This window comes from Aotus nancymaae, unplaced genomic scaffold, assembly GCF_030222135.1.
Source record: "Aotus nancymaae isolate 86718 unplaced genomic scaffold, 86718_ANA_hifiasm-v0.15.2.pri h1tg000073l, whole genome shotgun sequence".
In the NCBI taxonomy this organism is placed as follows: domain Eukaryota; kingdom Metazoa; phylum Chordata; class Mammalia; order Primates; family Aotidae; genus Aotus; species Aotus nancymaae.
This window is the reverse complement of record NW_026988488.1, coordinates 2,340,906-2,362,260: the sequence shown is the minus strand read 5'-3', so window position 1 is coordinate 2,362,260 and position 21,355 is coordinate 2,340,906. Positions and strand designations below refer to the sequence as shown.

General features: G+C 37.3%; 1 protein-coding gene across 3 annotated transcripts in view; it reads left to right on the top strand.

Annotated features, from left to right (window-relative positions):
• Positions 1-21,355, top strand: part of MTMR8 (myotubularin related protein 8) — a 138,219-nt gene that overhangs the window by 51,306 nt on the left and 65,558 nt on the right. For 2 of the 3 annotated variants that reach the window (XM_012460871.2, XM_012460870.2), the window contains exons 8-12: positions 917-1,026; positions 7,237-7,362; positions 8,495-8,544; positions 12,812-13,012; positions 15,646-15,774. In XM_012460871.2, the coding sequence (XP_012316294.1) occupies positions 917-1,026; positions 7,237-7,362; positions 8,495-8,544; positions 12,812-13,012; positions 15,646-15,774 (616 nt within the window). Of the gene's footprint in view, positions 1-916; positions 1,027-7,236; positions 7,363-8,494; positions 8,545-12,811; positions 13,013-15,645; positions 15,775-19,787; positions 19,906-21,355 lie in introns of all 3 variants that reach the window. The other variant, XM_064367725.1, reaches the window with a different exon arrangement.

Here is a 21,355-nt window from a genome sequence, read left to right as displayed (position 1 = left end):
ATGAAATTGAATTTAGACCTCAAAGGAATAAAGTTGATAACAGACAGTTTTGGTGATCTGTTACTGACTACAAAATGATTAGGGTCAGAAAGGGGGCAAGGTGGGATTGGGGCCTTACAAGACTCTTCGATATAGAGAGCATTTCTTCTAAAACTACTACCCAGGATTCCACGATGTAGTATGCCAACTCAGGCAGAGATAGTGAAAACCTGCCTTCTTTAGTGAACTCCCCATTCTTCCTCTCCTTTCTTCAATTTTGTACTGGTATAGTCTGCCAGGACCTCTCCTTTACACCACCATTGCCAGATCTCATCTGCTTAGTCTGCATCTCTTTTAAAATATTAGTGTCCCTCTTCCTTAGGTCTCTCTCTTTTTTTTTTTTTGCCCCAGAATATTTTATGGAAGAGGACTTTGCTTTATAGGTTTTTAAGGTAAAAGATTTACCTCTGCTGGATAATCATTGCAAGGTGTATAAAAGTTAACTGGTAATTTTTTGTCAACCTGTTGACAGAACAGGGCTACAGGGAGTAGATGGGGGTGTAAGAGTAGAGACAGAAGCTGAGGGCCTTCAGATTTAGCATAGGTGGGTGGGATTAGGATAGGGATCAAATATGTTTTCTAATCAGAGGAGATGTGTTTTCCTGTAGATGCTAACTCAATCTTCTGGCTCTCTTCTTGAGAGATTTCTAAGGGCTTGAGAGTGGGTTCTATAGCATGATAAAGCAGAGGCCCAGGCTAGGAGATCTGGTAGGCTTTAGACCCAGTTCTGTCCCTGACTCATTGTGTGATTTCTAACTACTCATTTAACCTTTCTGCCTCACCTTCCTCACTTACAATATGAAGATCCACTTTCTCCCCTTTCTTAATTAAGAAAGTTGATTGTGAATTTCAATCTCTGCTTCCTTTTCTACCTTAGTTTGTGAATTGAAAACTCCAACAATGAGTGAATTTCTTAGCGGCCTGGAGAGCTCAGGGTGGTTAAGACACATTAAAGCTATTATGGATGCTGGAATTTTCATTACAAAGGTAATAATCAGGACTTTTAAAATTTGCACTGACTTTAATTATGTGATATGTTGAAGTAGTAATGTGCCATGGTAGAAAGAATATTAAAAAGAAACCTAGTTTCTAGATTCAGTTCTGCCACTAATTCACTGTGTGCCCTTGGGCAAGTCTCTTTTCTTCTCTGTGTCTCATCTTTAAACAAGGTGGTTGAACTAAAGTCTAATGATGTAACTTTCGGATGGCCACAGAATTCTTTAGGAATATGATTAACTCTCTCCCCCACTGGAAAAATGAACATATGATGATACATACAGAAAACGAACCTCAATTTCAGGGGGTCCACAGACCCCTGAACCTCATATTAAAAACTCTTAGATGATCTCTAATTGATAATTGATAGTAATTGATCTCTAGTTCAGTTATTCTGTGATGTATTTTTATGTTGATTCTAAGGTATCAAATACAAGAGTGAGTGTGACATAAATGCAGAGCTTATATATCTTTGAGTTTTCAGAAGTCTAAGTACAAAGACCTATTTTTTAAACTCCTTTGTATAGATCTGCCTCTAAATGCAGCCTAGTCAGGCTTTGTCACCCTGTATTTATGATGACTTATTTATTTTCTGATCTCTGGGACACTAGGTTCTGTAGCCTTTGATAAGTGGTTTGTTTTCTTAAAAAATAAATAAATCAGTGTATAATTTCTCATTTTAACATTTTGTTTTTATATATTCCTACATGAGAACTCTCCCTCTTCATCCCACCCCCATTATTTGGTAAAAGTAAAGGCGATATTGACTTTTCATCCATCTGCTATAATTTTCTCAGTTGAAGGCAATGTTATATATATGTTATATATAGCCTCTGGCTTTAAAGGTTTGAAGATTGTATATAATTAACTGCCTTAAATATCCAAACCCTAATATCCTACCTTTTTGCTTTCCTAGTCCTATTGCCTGCACTTTTCATTGTTATTAATGTTCACTATGTGACCCTGTCAGTTGTTTCAAGCCCACTCTTCTAACAATTCTTTGTACTATTCCTTTTTCATAGATTCTACATCAATATATCTATAGTTCCTTCTGAAACCAAATTTATTAGACCAAAGATAGTGAGGGTGGAGGAGAGGGAGATTTGAGAGACAGTACAGCCTTATAAATATTGGTTGAATTAAAATGAGTGACCAAAAAGATAGGCTTGGATTACACAGTGTCTCTGTGTTCCCTATCTCTATTACCACCTATCAAGTATCCCAGGCTTGAGACCCTCAGTTAGCCTTAAATTCTACCTCTTCTCTTCCATCTGGCTGTTGCTGAGTCCCATGTGTTCTGCTTAAAAAGTGTTTCTCAAATCTGTCTTTTCTTCCCAGTCTCCACTGCTACTTCTCTAGTTAAGATAACCACCATTCATTGCCCACAGTATAATAACCTCTTAACTGTTTTACTTGTCTCTAGTAGTCACTCTCTAGTTTGGCAACCAAATTGCTACTAAAGTTATTTTCCTTGAACATGTATGATCATGTCACTTTAAACCCAAAATCCTCCATTGGTTATCAGTTCTATTGCCAGTAAGACCCCATAAGCTTGACATTCAGAGTCATTCACAATCTCGCCCCAACTTGGCTGTAGTGGACTTCTTGCTTCTCTAACATACTATGTTACTTCTTTTTCTCTCTCTTTCTTTTTCAAATGTTTATTTTATTTACTTATTTTCTCATTAAAAAAGCAATGTATGTACATTATCAAAGCAGTAAACATTTCAGAAATATATAAAATGTAAACATTCTCCATAAACATACATACATCACTGATGGTAGTTTAATGTTTATGCCCCTCAATCAGCACTGTCCATTTGAACTTTTTGTGATGATGGAAATGTTCTGTATCTGTATTATCTAATACAATACCCACTACATGCGGAAGTTGAGCACTTGAAATGTGGCTAGTGAGACTGAGGAATTGAATTTATGATTTATTTAGTTTTAACAAATTCAAATTTAAGTAGCTATAGGCTAGTGACTACCACATTGGGCAGTGCTGCTGCTCTAGAGTTTTTCAACATATAGAGTTACACATATTAATACTTTTAAAAATGAGCTCATACTGTGCATACTGTTTTTTTCTTTTTGAGACAGAGTTTTGCTCTTGTTGCCCACGCTGGAATTCAGTGGCGTGATCTTGGCTCACTGCAACCCCCGCCTTCCGAGTTCAAGGGATTCTGTTGCCTCAGCCTCCCAAGTAGCTGGGATTACAGGAGCATGCCACCACGCCTGGCTAATTTTTGTATTTTTTGTAGAGACAGGGTTTCGCCATGTTGGCCAGGCTGGTCTTGAACTCCTGACCTCAGTTGATCCACCTGCCTCAGCCTCCCAAAGTGTTGGGATTATAGGCATGAGCCACCACGCCCGGCCCATACTGTTTTTTAATTGACTTTTTGTCCTTACTGTTTAATGAGCATTTTTAAAGATAGTTCAGTCAGTCCTACATCATTCTTTTCAGCAACTCTGTTATATTCCATTGTGGTAATTTACCTTAGTCCCCTGTTGATGGAGAATTTAGTTGTTCCTAATTTTTCACTAATGCAGATATTGCTGCACCAAATACCTTTAAACATGTATCTTTATAGAAATGAATTTTCAGAGTCAAAGAGTATGAATATTTCAAATTTTAATAGACGTGGCCAAATTGTCCTCCAAATAGGTAGTACCAGTTTCCATTCCTACCAAAAGTGCCTATTTTTCCATTTTGGCAGCAATGGTTAAATCAATCTTTTTGCTCTTTGCCAATGTGATAGGTGATACATTTTATATCATTTTAATTTGTATTTCTTTAATCATTCGTGAAATCCAGCATCTTTTTCTGTCCACCAGTGACTTTTGACTCCATTTGGAGCCCTAAACAAACAACATGGTTGCTACTGTCATGCTCTGCTACTACCTGAGGTGTCTGCTTAATTGAGAAATTAAAAAGGTTGAAAAACTTTTTTCCACATCTCTTTAACTCCTTTTTTACCTGCAACCTGACTACCTTTCTAGGAATATCATTTTTTCTTGTACCCCTATTACAAAGATTACTCATTCTCCCAAATCATACGATCCACACGGCCCAGGGCAGTTTCACTATTCTTCTTGCTCGTTACAAAAGCCCCTCCTCCTTTCAGATCTATTTTATTTAGTTATACTACCCTCTACACCTCCTAGTTACTCGTCTTCTTCCATTAAGGATGTTGGGAACAGCCTTGCCACCTTTTCTGTCCTGGTTCTTCCCCTCATCTGAAGAAATTTGAATGTCAATGTGCAACTTATCAAACATTCTGTACTTAATAGTTCTTGAATTTTTATAATTCCAGCTTTCGCATCCTTAATCCAGCTAGCATAGTTATTCTTTCTCATGGAAACCTCTGTACTTTTAACTCCTCTTTTCCCAAACTTCTTCTTTCTTCCCTATATACCAAGACCTGGTGGTATAGCACTTCATCCATTCTACCTTGTCCTTATCCTTCCACTGTACCTGCCCTGCTAGCCACAGTCATTCTCTGCTCTTACAACCTGACCTCTAAGCATTGCTGCAAACAAATAAATCCCATAGACATGTTAGTTGGTACTATCACAGGTGTATGCCTTATAGTCATAGCTGCGGTCCTGTAGTCACAGGACCTGGTTGGCTCCCAGTCCTGTTTCACCAAGCAGATATTACTTGTGCCTTGCTTTCAAACTGGCTACACCATGGTAACTCCCCTCTCTATAAGCACATATTGAAACGTGTCCTTCTTTATGAAAAAACGTATATGATACCTCTTCTCACTATTATCCTTTCCAACTTCTTTGCTATCTCAGAGGATATGGTGCTCCATCTTCTGTATAAGGATACTCACTCTACCTATATTCGAAATTCCATCTCTTCCTACTTTAAGGAACCAACTCTATCAGTGAAACCTCTTTGTCCTGCATTTTCAATCTGTTCTTTTCAACTGGCTTCTTCCTTCAGTACTATGCTCAAATATTTTCTGATTCCTAAAGAAAAAGTACTTTTTCAATCTTCTAGCTACTGCCCACTTTCCTCTTGGTTAGAGCCTTCTGAAAAGTAGTTGATTTTTCCTATTAGTAATTCATCTCCCTTCATCTTTCAGTCCACTGTGATCCTATTTTCATACAATTACTGTTGCTCTTGCAGAGGTCTTATGACCTTTGACTTGTAAAATCTAAGAGTCACTTTTTAGTCTTCACTCTATTTTAACTTCTCTGCTGAATTTGGCACTGTTCACTCCTTTTCACTTTGAACCCTTTTTGTAGTTCTGACTTTTATCCAACTACTCCCTCCTGGCTCTCTTTCTACCTTTTATGCTTTTTTTTTTTATATTAAACAGTCTGACTCCTGTAATAATCCACCTTCCTCTACTGGAAGGTGGATTATTATAGGAGTCATTGCTTTTTAAGGTCTTTTCTTTTGTCACATTTGGTCTCTGCCTGGACAGCATCAACTGTGCACACAGTGTATACTATATCTCTATTCAGATAGTGGTGAAATCTATACTCTGGCTTAGATCTTTCCCTCTCCTGTACTTCAAAGCCACATATCCAATTGTCCTGCTGGACTTTCCAATAGATGCCCCTGAACTACTTCAAACTCATCATGGCCAAAACAGAAATCTTACGTACCCCCACTACTACCTAAAACTTGCTTTTGTGTTCATTATTTAGTCTAATGTCACTACCCTCCACCTGGTTGTTAAACCACACATTTCAGAGTTATCCTTGACTTTTCCTTCTCCTTTATCCCATGTCTAGTCTCTCACTGTCCTGTTAAAATGTTCATACTTAAAATCCTTCTTCTTCTTTGCAGCCCCACTGCTACTACCTTACCTCAGGCCTATATGGACTTTCACAGTTTTAGTAGCTCCCTAACTGGTCTTCCTACAATCAAACTCATGTCCTCTCAGTCCATTCTCTTTGCTGCCACCACAGCCATCTTTCAAAGATATACATCTGATCATGGCACTTCTCTGCTTTCAACTCCCCGTTGCCATAAAATAAAATGTATACTTGATTGGTCTGTCCCTCGCCCTCCTAGCCGTCTCTATCTCTCCTTATTCCTTCACTTCCAGCCTAGCCTGAGCCATTAAGGCTCTATGCCATCCCTCCTTGCAATGTATATGCTGTTACATCATTCCTCTGCCTGGAATCTCCTTTCCTCCTTGTCCATTCGTAAATTTCTATTCATCTTTCAAGACCTACTTTAGTTGTCTCCTCCTCCTTGGTTATCTTTTGTGCCTTTGTTATACCTGGCATGGATGTTTACCTTTTATTTTTCATTGGATTGTAGTCATGCATTTAAGTGTTTGTCTCTTTTGTATTCCTAGTGCACATCATAGTGCCTCTTGTACAGTTGCTCAGGAATTATTGACTAGGTGTGTGGGTGAATGAAGGAGTGAATTAATGTCTTTTTTTACCTAAGGAAATCCTACTCTTTCTTCAAGGGTCAAGCTTCCCTGGCTCCTGCAAAATACCGTTACTATACATTACTTTATGTTAGCAGTAGTTTTTCCATTGTGTTTTAATTATTTATTTATCTTTGGTCACCCTGACTAGTTTGTGGGTTCCTTGAAAGCAGAAACTGAGTCTTATCTTTATATTTCTAATACCTGCCTCATAGAGGTACAAAATTGTTAGAATGAATAAGTGAATGACCAATATGTACCATTGCCAAAATTTCTCAGGTTGAATAACTGCCCAGATTTTTACATCATTCTGATTGTATTTTTGCAATCACTTTTTAAAGCAACCTAAGACAGGCAAGCACCTCCATCTTAATTTGGAAGCATTTGTGTTAGTAAGACTAAAACAGCTAGAGGAGATTGTTGTCAGATCTGGGACTAGAATGCAGAGCTGTCTGCGTTTTTGAGTGTGAATTCTTCCTTCTATTTACCTATTCCTCTGAGAATTGATCCTTGTTTTCTTCAGAAGTTTTGTGAATTTAGAACTCGCCTCTTTCTTTTTGCCCTGTGTTATGGGTTAGTTTTGATACTTTTTTCCTATTTGGTAAGCTTTCCTTCTCTTTCAGTCCATTATTTTCCTTTTCATTCCCCATAGAGGATGCTAACGTTATGAGAAAAAATTAATGTAGCCCAGTAAGACCAGGTTCTCTGTGCTTTAGGGGCTGTATTTGGTAACTCTTTAACCCAACAAGCTATGCAAGGGTTGCTTATGGTACTTTTTTGCTTCTTGTTTTCACAGGCAGTGAAGGTAGAAAAGGCCAGTGTCTTAGTCCATTGTTCTGATGGGTGGGACCGCACAGCACAAGTCTGCTCAGTGGCCAGCATCCTCCTAGATCCATTTTATAGAACATTCAAAGGACTCATGGTAAGGGAGCACGCTACTATATTTTACTTTGTGTAAGTGGTAGATTGCGACAAAATAAAAAAAAATTCTCAAACATTTTTTTTTTTTGCCAGAATTAGCTCTACATCTAAAAAAATTGCTTTTTATTTTCAATTTAGCTTCTTTTCTTTAAATTTAGGTATGTGCTATCTGTATACTTTCTTTTGTACGTTCAACATATTTCTTACCTATCAGAAGGTAAGTTTTATGTAATAGGCTACCGTACAGAGTAGGAAAAGCTCAAAAAGTTTGCGAAACTGAATGGATGACTATTAAATAGGCTGTCCAAGGGGCTCATCATTTTTAACATGTCAGCTGTTTGAATGTCTTGACTCATGATTGTTTGCTATTGCTGAATCTGAATCTAAGGCCTCTTAGTTGATCTTTCTAAGAAACAGAACACCATAGTGGTTTATTCTCATTTCTTGGAAAGCTTTTTTTTTTTTTTTTTGATGAAGCATTTGTCTGCCACCCAGACTGGATTGCAGTGGCGCGATCTTGGCTCACTGCAACCTCCGCCTCCTGGGTTCAAGTGATTCTTATGCCATAGCCTCCCAAGTATCTGGGATTGCAGACGTGCACTACCACACTCGGCAAATTTTTGTGTTTTTGGTACAGAGTTGGTTTCACCATGTTGGCCAGACTGGTCTTGAACTCCTGGCCTCATTTGATCTGCCCTCCATGGCCTCCTGAAGTGGTGGGATTATAGTTGTGAGCCACCATGCCTGGCTGGAATTTTTTTTTTTAATGGTTAAAAATGGTTTTGTTACTGGTATAAAGTTAAGAGCTGCCTTTCGATTTCTGTTTTTCAAAGATTGAGTTTAATATCATGCTTATCAGGATTGCATTTAGTTCTGGCTCAGTGGCTTGTCACACATCATGTGAAAGCCAAAGGAAATTTGACTCTGGATATGTCTGAGAGCATCTGAAATCTGAAGGTACCCTATATAGGCCTATGAATGAAATCTAAGTTACTTACTTCATTATCATTTAGGAAATAACATTTTTATGATCAGTTCAATCATTCAGCAAAGTGTTTTGACATTCTTGTATATATGGTTAATTCATTTTATGATTTTCCTAATACAAACTCTTTCTTTTGTATAAAATGAAGATCTTGATAGAGAAGGAATGGATATCCATGGGCCACAAGTTTTCCCAAAGGTAAAAATATACTCATTTTGATGGAAGGGGCTGAGGATAATTCATTAGGGTGAATATATCAAAACCCCAGAATGTACATGTAGACAAAGCAACAGGAAGTTGAACATGGCATAAATCTCTTTTCATCAAGAAACAAGTATTCTAGATAATATGCTAGTGCACTAATGTCACAAAGATAAGCAGAATACTATCTCTGCTTTCAAGGAGTATAAGTAATTATATCAGATTCTTAAATATTTCAAGGAAGAACAAGGCATCACAGGCTACAGAAGGAAAAATGCTTAACTTTGCATGAATAGGTCAGGGTAGGCTTCCAGGAGCATATAGCATTTAAGGATGAATTTTTGGAAATCAATAGAAATTTAATAGGAAGAACAAGAGAATGAAGAGGTAATTCAGTAGAGGGACTAATATCAAGACAATGCACCTTTTATCCTTTTATAAGAAAAAAGGCAGTTGGAGATTTGTTCTTTTTTAAGGAGTGAGGACAAGGGTTTATATTTATCAGTTATCTGCTATAAACCAAACAGCCTCACTAAGGCTTTACCTATCTTATCAGGACAATCAATAAATATTTGACAAATGCCTAACAATGTGCTGTATATTATATCAGACACTAAGCTGATTCCAAAGACAAATAAAATTTGAGTTTTGGCCAGATGCAGTGGCTCACATCTGTAATCCCAGAACTTTGGGGGACTAACATGGATGAATCTCCTGAGGTCAGGAGTTTCAGACTAGCCTGGCCAACATGGTGAAACTCCATCTCTACTAATAATACAAAAATTAGCCAAGCATGGTGGCAGGCGTCCATAATCCCAGCTCCTCAGGAGGCTGAGGTAGGTGAATTGCTTGAACCCGGGAGGCAGAGATTGCAGTGAGCTGAGACCATGCCATTGCACTACGGCCTGGGTGATAAGAGCGAAACTCCGTCTCAAAAAAAAAAAAAAGAAATTGAGTTTTACCCTAAGGAGATTATAATTCAGGTCTTATTTCCCCCCATTGATATGCATTAATTTAATTTCATTTGGTTTCCATTCTGTAGCCATTTGGGTCTATTTATTTATTTTTCCTTCACCCACAAACATTAGAGCAGTCATTATGTTAGGTATTAAGGAAACTGAGTTGAATCAGATATAGTTCCTATCTCTTCTATTAAAGAAAAGAAAAATCAGTGATGACAGTGTAGAATGATAATTGCTTAAGACAGAGGAAAACATAAACAAAGGAACTTTACCCATTCTGGGGCAAAGAAGGCTTCCTGGAATAGGTGACATTTTAACTGAGATTTAAAGTATGAGTAGATGTTATTTAGAAAAGGAGAAAGCATTCTAGCACTGATGTGTTTGAAACCATAAAGACATAAAACAGGAGCTACAAGCAATTCAGTGTGGCTGGGTCAAAGGATGTGTAGGGAGAATAGAGGAAATGAGGCCAGGGAAGTGGAGCCAGTGAGGAGAAGATCATATAAAGCTCTATTTTTTTTTTCAAAGCTAAAAGATTTGAGTGTTTTGTGTACATAGTAAAGCTATATTGGAGGACTTTGAACAAGGCAGTGACATGATGTTCAGATCTATATTTTACAAATATCTGTGACAGCATGTGGAAGATTGAAATTGGTGACAAAGGGCTGAATTAGTAGGCTCTCAGAATTGATGATGGCCTGAAAAAAGACAGATGCAATGGGATAGATACAAAGGTATTCAGGAAGTAGGACTCACCAGAAGATGGGAGAAAAAGTCTAGTAAAACTCAAAGGTTTCTGCCGTAGGTAACTGGGTTTATTGAGATAGAGGATACAGGATAATACAAGGCAGGTTTTGGGGGAAATTTGGCTTCAGTTTGGGACTTATGTGGCATGAGGCATCCAAGAGAAGATATCCAGCAGGGAGACTATTCAGTAGTAATCTGGAGCTCACTAGTTCTGGATTGGATAGAGAGGTGGTATAGAAGGAGTTATCTGCTTATAATTGGTGGTTTAAACCATGGATTCAGATAAGGTAACTCAAAAAATTGTATATAGAGGAAGAAGAGCCAAGGGGTGGCACACAGCCTTGGATAATACTGACACCTGAAAGTCTAGTGAAGAAAGAAGTTCATGAAGGTTGCTGTGAAAGAGTGGTTAGTGCGGTAAGATTAAATCTAAGGATAGGAAAGAAAAAACATAAGAGAGGAGAATCTCAAGAGAGTAGACAGCAGTGTCATATGCCTCAGAATAACCCAAGAATCGACTTTGGCATATGCAGGTTTTAATGATCTTTAGTGATAACTGGTTGAGTAAAGTGGTGAAAGCAGAAGCCAAATGATTGTGAATGGAGGCATGAGTGAGGAATGAGGAAGTGGAATGTGAGTATATAAATCTCTTTCAAAGAACCTTGGCTCTGAAGTGGGTAGAAGAGAAGGGGTGGGATTTGGGTTTGAGAAAGTGTATTTCAAGACAGGAGATTTGAGCAGTTTCTTATGCTGAAAAGAAAGAAACATTAAAGAAGATAAGGTGATAAGGTTGAAGATGTGAAAGAAACAGTGGATTTTTGGTAGAGTAAGCCTTCCGGGCAAACAGGGGTGAAAATTCCAAATGAAAGATTAGCTTGAGCTAAAATGAAGAATAGCTTTTCCATGGAGATTAGGTGGAAAGACAGATAGAGAAGGTGCTATATGTGCTTATTAGAGGCAGAAGTTAGACTTCTTTTTTCTACTTAATGGCCTTGATATTTTTCAGTGACACTGGAGTGAAGGAAGATATGAAATGGATTTGGGGTTTGAGAAGGTAGTTTAAAATTTGTAAGAGCTGTAAAGGTAATGAGAAAATGGTGTTAAGAACCTGCATGAAGATTATTTGAGAGCAGTTAAGACGCAGCTGAATATAGAGAGTAATTTTGAATGGTGTGAATTGTATGATTTTATAATTTTCTTCAGCATTATTAGGATTATTAGGAGTGGAGAACATAGCTTTTAAGGCTGATCTGTGGTTGTATTTAAAAGGAAAATAATGACAAGAAAGACCAGAAAGTTGAAAAAAATGGGGAGAGAGTAGTTAATAGGGCAGATCATGGAATTTAGGCTTGATAAGGAAAAAGAGAAACCAGTAGGAATCTGGCATGTGGAGATATCCTGAAATGAGGCCTGAAGGAGTTAAGAAGATGAGCAGCTTTTGGGAATATAATATATGGTGTTCAGAATAGGATACTGTGATTAAGATTTCAAAGATGGAGTAAAAACTACTAGCCAGCCTGTGGCCAGTGGATTCAAAAGGGTGGAGTAGAGGTAAAGATCAGTGAAGGTAATTTGATTTGCATTAGTTAAGGAATCTGTTGAGCTAATGTAAGTCATCTACATCAACACCAAAGCTGAAGACCATCAGATTGTTCAGAGAATGTAGGGAAGTGACTCAGAGATTCTAGAAGACATTATTGAGGAAGGAGAAAGTAAATAAGCTAATAGCATGCCCCATAAAGGAAGTATTTTTAAGGGCATAAAAATAATGGTAGCTTAGAAACAGCAGTAGGTGCAAGGAGAAAGCTAAACCCACCTCTGCTTTGTTTTAGTATTATGGTATGTGGAAAGTGGAATGATCAGCATTCTCCATTTTATTTTGACCCCAAGGAAAGGTGGTATCCTTGTGAGCCATTATATCAGAAGGTGGAGAACCTGCAGTGTAAAACTGAGGGTGCCATATTGGTTTCCAGTGGAATAGTGTTTCCGGTGGATGATAGGGCTGGTAAAGAGAGCATTATGGGGAGGAAACATTAAACAGTTCTGGGATGAGGTTTCATTCATGCACTTAATAAAGGGGGTTTCTTAAATACCTATTTTGTGCCAGGCACTATGCAGTAAACAATATAGATGAGGTCGTTGCTCACACAGAGCTAAATGTAGCTATTTAAATTAAATTAAAATTAACTACAATTAAAAAGTCAGTCTGCTACACTATCCACATTTCAAATGCTTAACAGTTAGCAGCTGCTATATTGGACAGCACAACTGTAGAAACTTTCCATCATTGCAGAAAGTTCTATTGGAAAGAGGGTGTAAAAGAAAATAGACGAGATGACCAAAGGGCTTACAGTCTGGATAATAGTAAAGGACACCAGCAGCTAAGAGGTCTGCTGGGATTAACTAGCTTTGAGATTCTGGCTGGCATTTTGGTATGAGGTGTTTCCTTGCCACTGCCAACAGGGACAAAAAATGACCTTGTTATGGCCTACTCCCAACAGTGTAATCCTTGATGCTAACTAGTGTCTTTCTTTACCTTAATTTGCTTCTCTCAGGTGTGGCCACCTCGATGGAGACTCTAAAGAAGTGTCCCCCGTCTTTACCCAGTTCCTAGACTGTATTTGGCAATTAATGGAACAGTTTCCCTGTGCCTTTGAGTTTAATGAAAACTTCCTGCTGGAGATCCATGACCATGTTTTCTCCTGCCAGTTTGGAAACTTCCTTGGAAACTGCCAGAAGGATCTGGAAGATCTAAGGTGAATTTACTTTGTGAGAAAACACGAATTAGGCAGAAGGGGGTCAGTGCAAAAAGAATGTACCTACCATCCTGAATTTGGCATAGTAGTCAAGAAAGGGGAGGAGATAACAATAATAAAAAAGAAGCAGAAAGCACTCAGTGTTTGCACAGAGATCTTTCAGAACCATGAGATTTCTTCGCTGTAAAATAGGGATAATAATGCCTACTTTTTAGAGCAATCATGAGGAGCCAATAAAATAATGGATGTACAAAGCCTTTGCAGATAATTAATTGCTGTGCAGGTATGAGTAGTCATTATCTACTTCTCACTCATATCAGGGATCACAAACTAGCAGCTCATAGGCCGAACCCAACCCAACAGGCATGGTTTGTTTAGTGTGTGGAGTATTTTTTAAAAACTCCTAATTAGTTGCCAACATTTTTATTTATTTCCTATAGGTTTTTGGGGAACAGATGGTATTTGGTTACATGAGTAAGTTCTTCAGTGGTGATTTGTGAGACTTTGGTACACCCATCTCCAGAACAGTGAACCCAATTTGTAGTCTTTTATCTCTCACCCCCTTCCCACCCATTCCCCCCGAGTCCCCAAAGTGCATTGTGTCATTCTTATCCCTAGTTGCCAGCATTTAAATATCAGGAAATTTCACATTAAATTCAATTATTTTAGGATGTTTTTCCTAAATATTCTGAAAACTCAGGAGCTCTGACAATACTAGATTGTATTTTCTCATGATAATAATAAGCTAGAGCTGAATAGTAGCTGTTCCATTTGGATGAGGCAAACTTGTTGACTGCAGTTCTTACCGTTCTCTATAGTTTATTCTTAGCCCATTTCTAATGTTATCTGCCTAGTTCTAGTAGGTAGTTGAGTTTGCACCCCTTACTTAAACTAACATCCTCACAATATATGAGACATAAGTACTTTTTGAAATTGACAAGATAGGGCTATGAACAGTATTTTCCTTATTTAGACACAGAGTAAAAGAAATAGGAAAGTAGCTGTTTCACAACTCACTCTTATTTCACAGCTGTTGGCTGAGTTAGCAGTTAGCCCAACTCTCAGGCCCCTTTATAGCATAGCCAGGATGAGATTACTTCTCTGTGATTTAGTTTTCCTGTCAACATAGAGAACAATAATGAGTCTTTCTGTTTTAACATTTGTACTTACTTGGTAGTTTCTCTCTTACTGCCATGCATGTTTCTCTCTCTCTCTCTTTACAACTAGACTTTTGTCACTTTCTCCCCAAGTACTTTTAAGATATTCATTATGTCTTTAAGTTATTTCCCTAGGCATTAAAACTCAGGATCTTTTCCATAATCTTTTTCCTTCTCTTAAAATCAGGTCAATATATGCAGTATTTTTCATACAAATATGAATATTCATTTAAAAACTACAACAATTGAACATTTTAACATATTTTAAAGTAGTGACTACTTAAGCAGAAGTGTCATTTATTCATGAATGGAAAAGCATGGGTTTTAGAGTCAGGCAGACTTGGGTTCAAACTTTGGCTCTGTCACCTACTAGCTATGTGACCTTGAGCAAATTAATATTTAGTCTCATTTTCTCATTAGTAATTTTGGTCTAAAATATCTCACAAGGTTTTATTGGGAAAATTTAAGGAGGTATTTTAGGTAACTGGTCTGAAATAGTGTTTGAACACGTAGTAAATACTCAACAAATTAGTTACCTTACCAGTGCAGTATTTTTTGTTTTTCATGTTATAAACCAATAGCACATGAGAAAGAGAGATATACAGGGCCTTTGGTCTCACTGAAATACTCTGACAATTGAATAAGTTACAGGATAACAATTTTAGGTCTTACTACTTATACCACTCTTCAGTTCTCCTTTAGCTTTCTTTGACATGGTGTGTGTGCAAATGACCTTCTCATGAATGGTTATACAGCAGCTTACACTGGGAACCAGTGGAGCCCATGTATTTTGAGGTGTTAACTAAGGGACTTGCTTGCTGGTTGAGTAGGCTCCCCATGGTCTCAACTCAATAAGAATCAGTTTTGTAATATAAATGCCATAATCTTTAGTTGCCCACCTGGTAGAACTCACAGATATTTTCTATTATAAATTTCCAATTCTCTGTCACTGTCTTAAACTTTCTGAAGGGAGGAGAAGCTGGCTTTAAATAAAATGAAATATAGAAAAGCCAGAAATTCACTCCATAGGACCTATCTCTTAACTTACCAGACTTTTCAAAAGCAATTCAAAAATTTTTAAAACCAGAAAAGTCATTAGTTCATAAAATCCTTGATATGGAATAAAACTTAGAGGTCACATTTAACGATGAGGAAACAGGCCCAGAGAAAGCTCGAGATTTTCTTAAAATCACACAGCTATTCCACGGCAGAAACTGGACTTAGAATCTCCTGTTCTCCAATATGGAACTCTTTCTAACCTCTGATTTATTTTAAAGATGGATAAATTGAAGCCCAGATAATTTGTTACTCCATCAACACTTACTAGCCACTTATTTTTCTTCTGTCATATCCTGTCCTCCTTTCTTGAGTTGGGTTACTTATTAGTAAAATTTGCTGCTTATCATGTTCAACAGGACTATTAAGATTGCTTGCTTGCTGCTTTTAATTTTTTGGCTTGTTTTTCTTTTCTAACAGAATCTATGAGAAAACACATTCTGTGTGGCCTTTCTTGGTTCAGAGGAAATCAGACTTCAGGAACCCTCTCTATAAAGGCTTCACTATGTATGGGGTACTCAATCCTAGTACTGTGCCCTACAACATTCAGTAAGTTCTTAAGTTTTTCCCTCCTTTCGTATAGCAGGTCCTAGGGTCTCGGCCTCCTTGCTTCTCCTTGGATAACTGCCACCATCTGTACAAGCCTGGCTATGGAGTAGGACATTCTGTCCTCATATCAGCCATTTTTTGCTGCCTCTGAAAACAAGAACCCAACTCCTATTGATTTTCAGGGCTTTGCTGTTGCCTGCTTAGGGAAATAAATAAGAAATAATAGTTGATTTATAGAAATACAAACTGTCAAGATAAAGTTTGTTTGATTCATTTCCTTTATATCTTCTTCTACTTTTTTGTCCCTTCCCCAACAAAGAAAAGAAAAATGAGGGAAACCAAGAGAGTGCTGGTAATGTTTTCTATATTTTTCCAAAGCTTCTGCATGCTGAAGCACTCACAAAGAGTACAAAACAGAACTAAATAAATTTATTGGCTCTAATAGCTTATTTTGTGGATTCTTTAGGATTTTATAAATATAGGATCATGTCATCTCTGAAAAGAGAGTTTTATTTCTTCCTTTGCAATTTGGATGTCTTTTATTTCCTTGCCTAATTGCCCGGCTAGAACTTCCAGTACAATGTTGAGTAAAAGCAGTGAAAGGAGGCATCTGTGTCTTGTTCCTGATTTTAGGAATAAAGCTTTTAGTCTTTCACTATTGAGTATTGATGTTAGCTGTAGGTTTTTCACAAATTTCCTTTTTCATGTTTTAGGATTTTCTTTTCTGTTTCCAGTTAGTTGAGTGTACATTTTATTTTTTTGCTATTATTACATTTTAAATTTTAATTGACGCAATAGGCATACTACATATGGAGTATAGAGTGATTATACTGTATTTGTCTTTCTGTGTCTGGCTTATTTCAGTTAACATAATGTTCTCATCTGTGTTGCTGTGAATGACAGCATTGCTTTCTTTTTTGTTGCTAAAATAGTATTTCCTCATGTATACTTAGCACATTTTCCTTCTCAATCCATCCATTTATGGACACTTAGGTTGATTCAGTATCTTGGCTATTGTGAATAGTGCTGCAATAAATATGGGAGTGCACATATCTCTTCAACACAATGACTTCATTTTCTTTGGATATATACCCAGTAGTGGGATTGCTAGCTATATCATAGGACAGTTCTATTTTTACTTTTGTTAGGAACGCCATGCTGTTTTTCATAATGAATGCACAAATTTACATTTCCACTGACTTCACCTTGTTGATTGTTTCCTTTACTGTGCAGCAGAAGCTTTTCAGTTTGATTTAATCCCATTTGTCTACTTCTGCTTTTGTTACCTGTGCTTTTAGAGACATAGCCAAAAAATTGTTGCTCAGTCCAATATTATGGTGTATTTTCCCTGTTTTCTTCTAGTAGTTTCATAGCTTTGAGTCTTTCATTTAACTTTTTAATCCATTTTGAGTTGATTTTTGTATGTGACGAGAGATAGGTACCTAGTTTCATTCTTCTGCATATGGGTATCCATTTTTTTCCAGCACCATTTATGGAAGATTGTATTTTCCCCAATGTATGTTCTTCCCACCTTTGCGTGTATATGCATTTTTTTTTTCTGGGCTCTCTCTTCTATTCCGCTGGTCCATGTGTCTTTTTTTTTTTAGATTAGTATCATGCTATTTTGGTTACTATAGCTTTGTAGTACATTTTGAAGTCAGATAGTGTGATGTCTCCAGCTGTCTTTTTTTTTTTTTTTTTTTTTTTTTTTTGCGCAAGATTGCATCAGCTGTTCAGGATCTTTTGTGGTTCCATATGAATTTTAGGATTCTTTTTTCTATTTCTGTGAAGAATGTCATTGGTATTTTCTTAGAGTTTACACTGAATGTATAGATTGCTTTGGTAGTGTAGACACTTTAACAATATTAGTTCTTCCAGTCCATGAAGATGGGATATCCTTCTGTTTGTGTGATCTTCAATTTCTTTCATCAATGTTTTATTATTTTCAGTGTGAAGGTCTTTCACCTCCTTGGTTAGATTTATTCCTAAGTATATATATTTTTGTAACGATTCTAAGTGGGATTGTTTTCTTGATTTCTTTTTCAGATAGTTTACTATTGATATGTAAAAATGCTGCTGATTTTTGTATGTTGCAACTTTACTGAATTTGTTTATTAGCTCTAGCAGTTTTTTGGTGGAGTCTTTCGGTTTTCTATATACAGTGGACCCTTAAACAACACAGATTTCAAATGTGTGAGTCCATTTTTATGTGGATTTTCTTCCAACTCTGCAACCACTGAGTCAACAAGACCAACCCTTCTTCCTCTTCTTCTGTCTACTCAACATGAAGATGACAAAGATGTAGATGTTTATGATGATCCACATCCACTTAATTAATAGTAGATATATTTTCTCTTTCTTACAATTTTCTTAATAATATTTTCTTTTCTTTAGCTTAACTTATAAGAATACAGTATATAATACATATAACATACAAAATAGGTGTTAATCAATGATTTATATTATTTATCAGGCTTCTGGTCAACAGTTGGCTACTAGTAGTTAATTTTTGGTAAGTAAAAACTTATACATTGATTTTCCAATGTGCAAGGGTTTGACAAGTCTTTTTTATTATTTTATTATTTTTATTTTTATTTATTTATGTATTATTTTTTGAGACAGAGTATCGCTCTGCCACCAGACTGGAGTGCAGTGGCGAGATCTCAGCTCACTGCAGCATCCAACTACCTGGTTCAACTGATTCTTCTGCCTCAACCTCCCAAGTAGCTGGGATTATAGGCATGCACCACCATGCCCAGCTAATTTTTGTATTTTTAGTAGAGATGGGGTTTCACCATGTTGGCCAGGATGGTCTCGATCTCCTGACCTTGTGATCCCCTTGCCTTGACCTCCCAAAGTGCTAGGATTACAGGCATGAGCCACCGCACCTGGCCGGGTTTGACACTTCTAACCTTGGTATTGTTCCAGGGTCAACTGTATACACTCATGTCATCTGCAACCAGGGATAGTTTAACTTCCTCATTTCCAATTTGGATAACTTTCATTTCTTTCTTTTGTCTAATTGCTGTGGCTAGGAATTCAAATACTAAGTAGAGTAGAAGTGGTAAAAGTAGGCATTGTTGTCTTGTTCCAGATCTTAAGGGAAAAACTTCCAACATTTCCCTGTTCAATATGGTGTTAGCTGTGCGTTTGTCATATGTGGCTTTTATTTTTAGTGAGGTAAATACTTTCTATATACAATGTGTTGTTTTTATCATTAAGGGATATTGAGTTTTGTCAAATGCCTTTTCTTCATCTATTGAAATGATCATATGGTTTTTGTCCTTCATTCCATTAGTGTTCTGTGTCACATTTATTGATTGACATGTGTTGAGCCATTCTTGCATTCCTGGGATGAATTCCACTTGATCATAGTGATTAATATTTGTATCTGCTATTGAATTCTGTTTGCCAGTATTTTGTTGATGATGTTTGCATTTGTGTTCATCAGGGCTATTCTTTTTTAATTGTGTCCTTGCCTGGCTTTGGTATCAGGGTAATACTGTCCTTATAGAATGAGTTTAGAAATATTGTCTCCTCTTCAATTGTGTTGACTAGTTTGAGGAAAATTGGTATTCATTCTTTAAATGTTTGGTAGAATTCAGCAGTGAAGCCATCAGGTCCTAGGCTTTTCTTTGATGGGAGATTTTTATTACTGTGTCGATGTCATTACTCACTATTGGTCTGTTCAGATTTTCTATTTCTTCGTTCTTTAATCTTGGAAGGTTGTATATGTCCAGGAATTTATCCACTTTTTACAGGTTATCTTGGTTTTCTGGCATAAAATTGTTCCTGATACTGTCTTGTGATGCTTTTTATTTCTATGGCATCAGTTGTAATATATCTTTTTTTGTATCTAATTTTATTTGACTGTTTTCTATTTTTTTTCTTAGGTCAGCTAAAGGCATCTCAATTTTATCTTTTTTTTTTTTTAATAACTCTTTGTTTCATTGATCTATTTTGTTACTTTAAGTCTCTCTTTTCTTGTCTTTCCTTTTCTTTTTTTGAAACAGGATCCTGCTCTGTTCCCCAGGCTACAGTGCAGTGGCACAACCATGGCTGACTGCAGCTCCCACCTCCAGGACTCAAGTTATCCTCCTGCCTCAGCCTCCTCAGTATCTGGGACTACAGGTGCATGCCACCACATCTGGCTAATTTTTTAATTTCTTTGTAGAGTTGGAGTCTCACTATGTTGCCCAGGCTGGTCTTTCCTGGCCTCAAGCAATCCTCCCTCCTTGGCCTCACAAAGTGCTGGGATTACAGGTGTGAGCCACCAAGTCTGTCCTATTTTTTCTCTTCTCTTTTCTTTATCTTCTTTTTTTCTTGAGATAGGATCTCGCTCTATTGCCTGAGTTGGAGTACAGTAATGCAGTTGTAACTCATCGTAGCCTGAAACCCCTGAGCTCACATGATCTTCCTGCTTCAGCCTCCCAAGTGGCTGGGACTACTGGTGCCTGCAACCACACCTGGCTAATCTTAATTTTTTTTTTCTAGAGATGGGTCCTGCTTTGTTGCTCAGGCTGGTACAAACTCCTGGCTTCAAGTGATCCTCCCTCTTTGGCCTCCCTAAAAGTGCTAGGATTATAGGCATGAGCTACTGTACCTGGGCTATTTCGTTTATTTGTACTCTTTATTGTTTCTTTACTTTTACTAGTTATAGGTTTACTTGAGTTATTAAATTTTTAATTCCTTTGGTGCATTGTTAGGTTTTTAATTTGTGGTCTTCTTTTTAGATGTAGACATTTATTACTATAAAATTCCCTTTTAGAACTGTGTTAGCTGTGTCCCAAGGATTTTGATATGTTGTATTCACCATGTTGGTCAGGCTGGTCTTGAACTCCTGACCTCAGGTGATCCATCCGCCTTGGCCTCCCAAAGTGCTGGCATTACAGGTTTGAGCCACCAAGCCCGGCCTGTATTCCCATTTTCATTTCTCTCAAGAAATTTTTAAACTTTCTTTTAATTTCTTTATTGACCCATTGGTCATGTAAGAGCATGTTGTTTAATTTCCATATATTTGTGAATTTTCAGAAGTTCCTGCTGTTATTGATTTCTAGTTTTATATCATTGTGGTCCAAAAATATACTGGAAATGATTTTGATATTCTTTTTTTTATTTTTTATTTTACTTTACGTTCTGGGGAACATGTGCGGGTCATGCAGGCTTGTTGCATAGGTGCATACTATATCCGGCATTTCTCCCCATATTATCCCTCCCCACCCCACACTGTCCCTCTCCTAGTCCCCCCCAACTGCCCCCAGTGTGTGATGCTCCTCTCCCTGAGTCCACATGTTCTCATTGTTCAACACCCGCCTATGAGTGAGAACATGCAGTGTTGGGTTTTCTGTTCTTGTGTCAGTTTGCTAAGAATGATGGTTTCCAGATTCATCCAAGTCCCTACAAAGGACACGAACTCATCATTTTTCATGGCTGCGTAGTATTCCATATTGTGTATGTGCCACATTTTCTTTGTCCAGTCTCTCATGGATGGGCATTTGGGTTAGTTCCAGGTCTTTGCTATTTTACACAGGGCTGCAATGAACATATGTGTGCATGTGTCTTTATAGTAGAACGATTTATA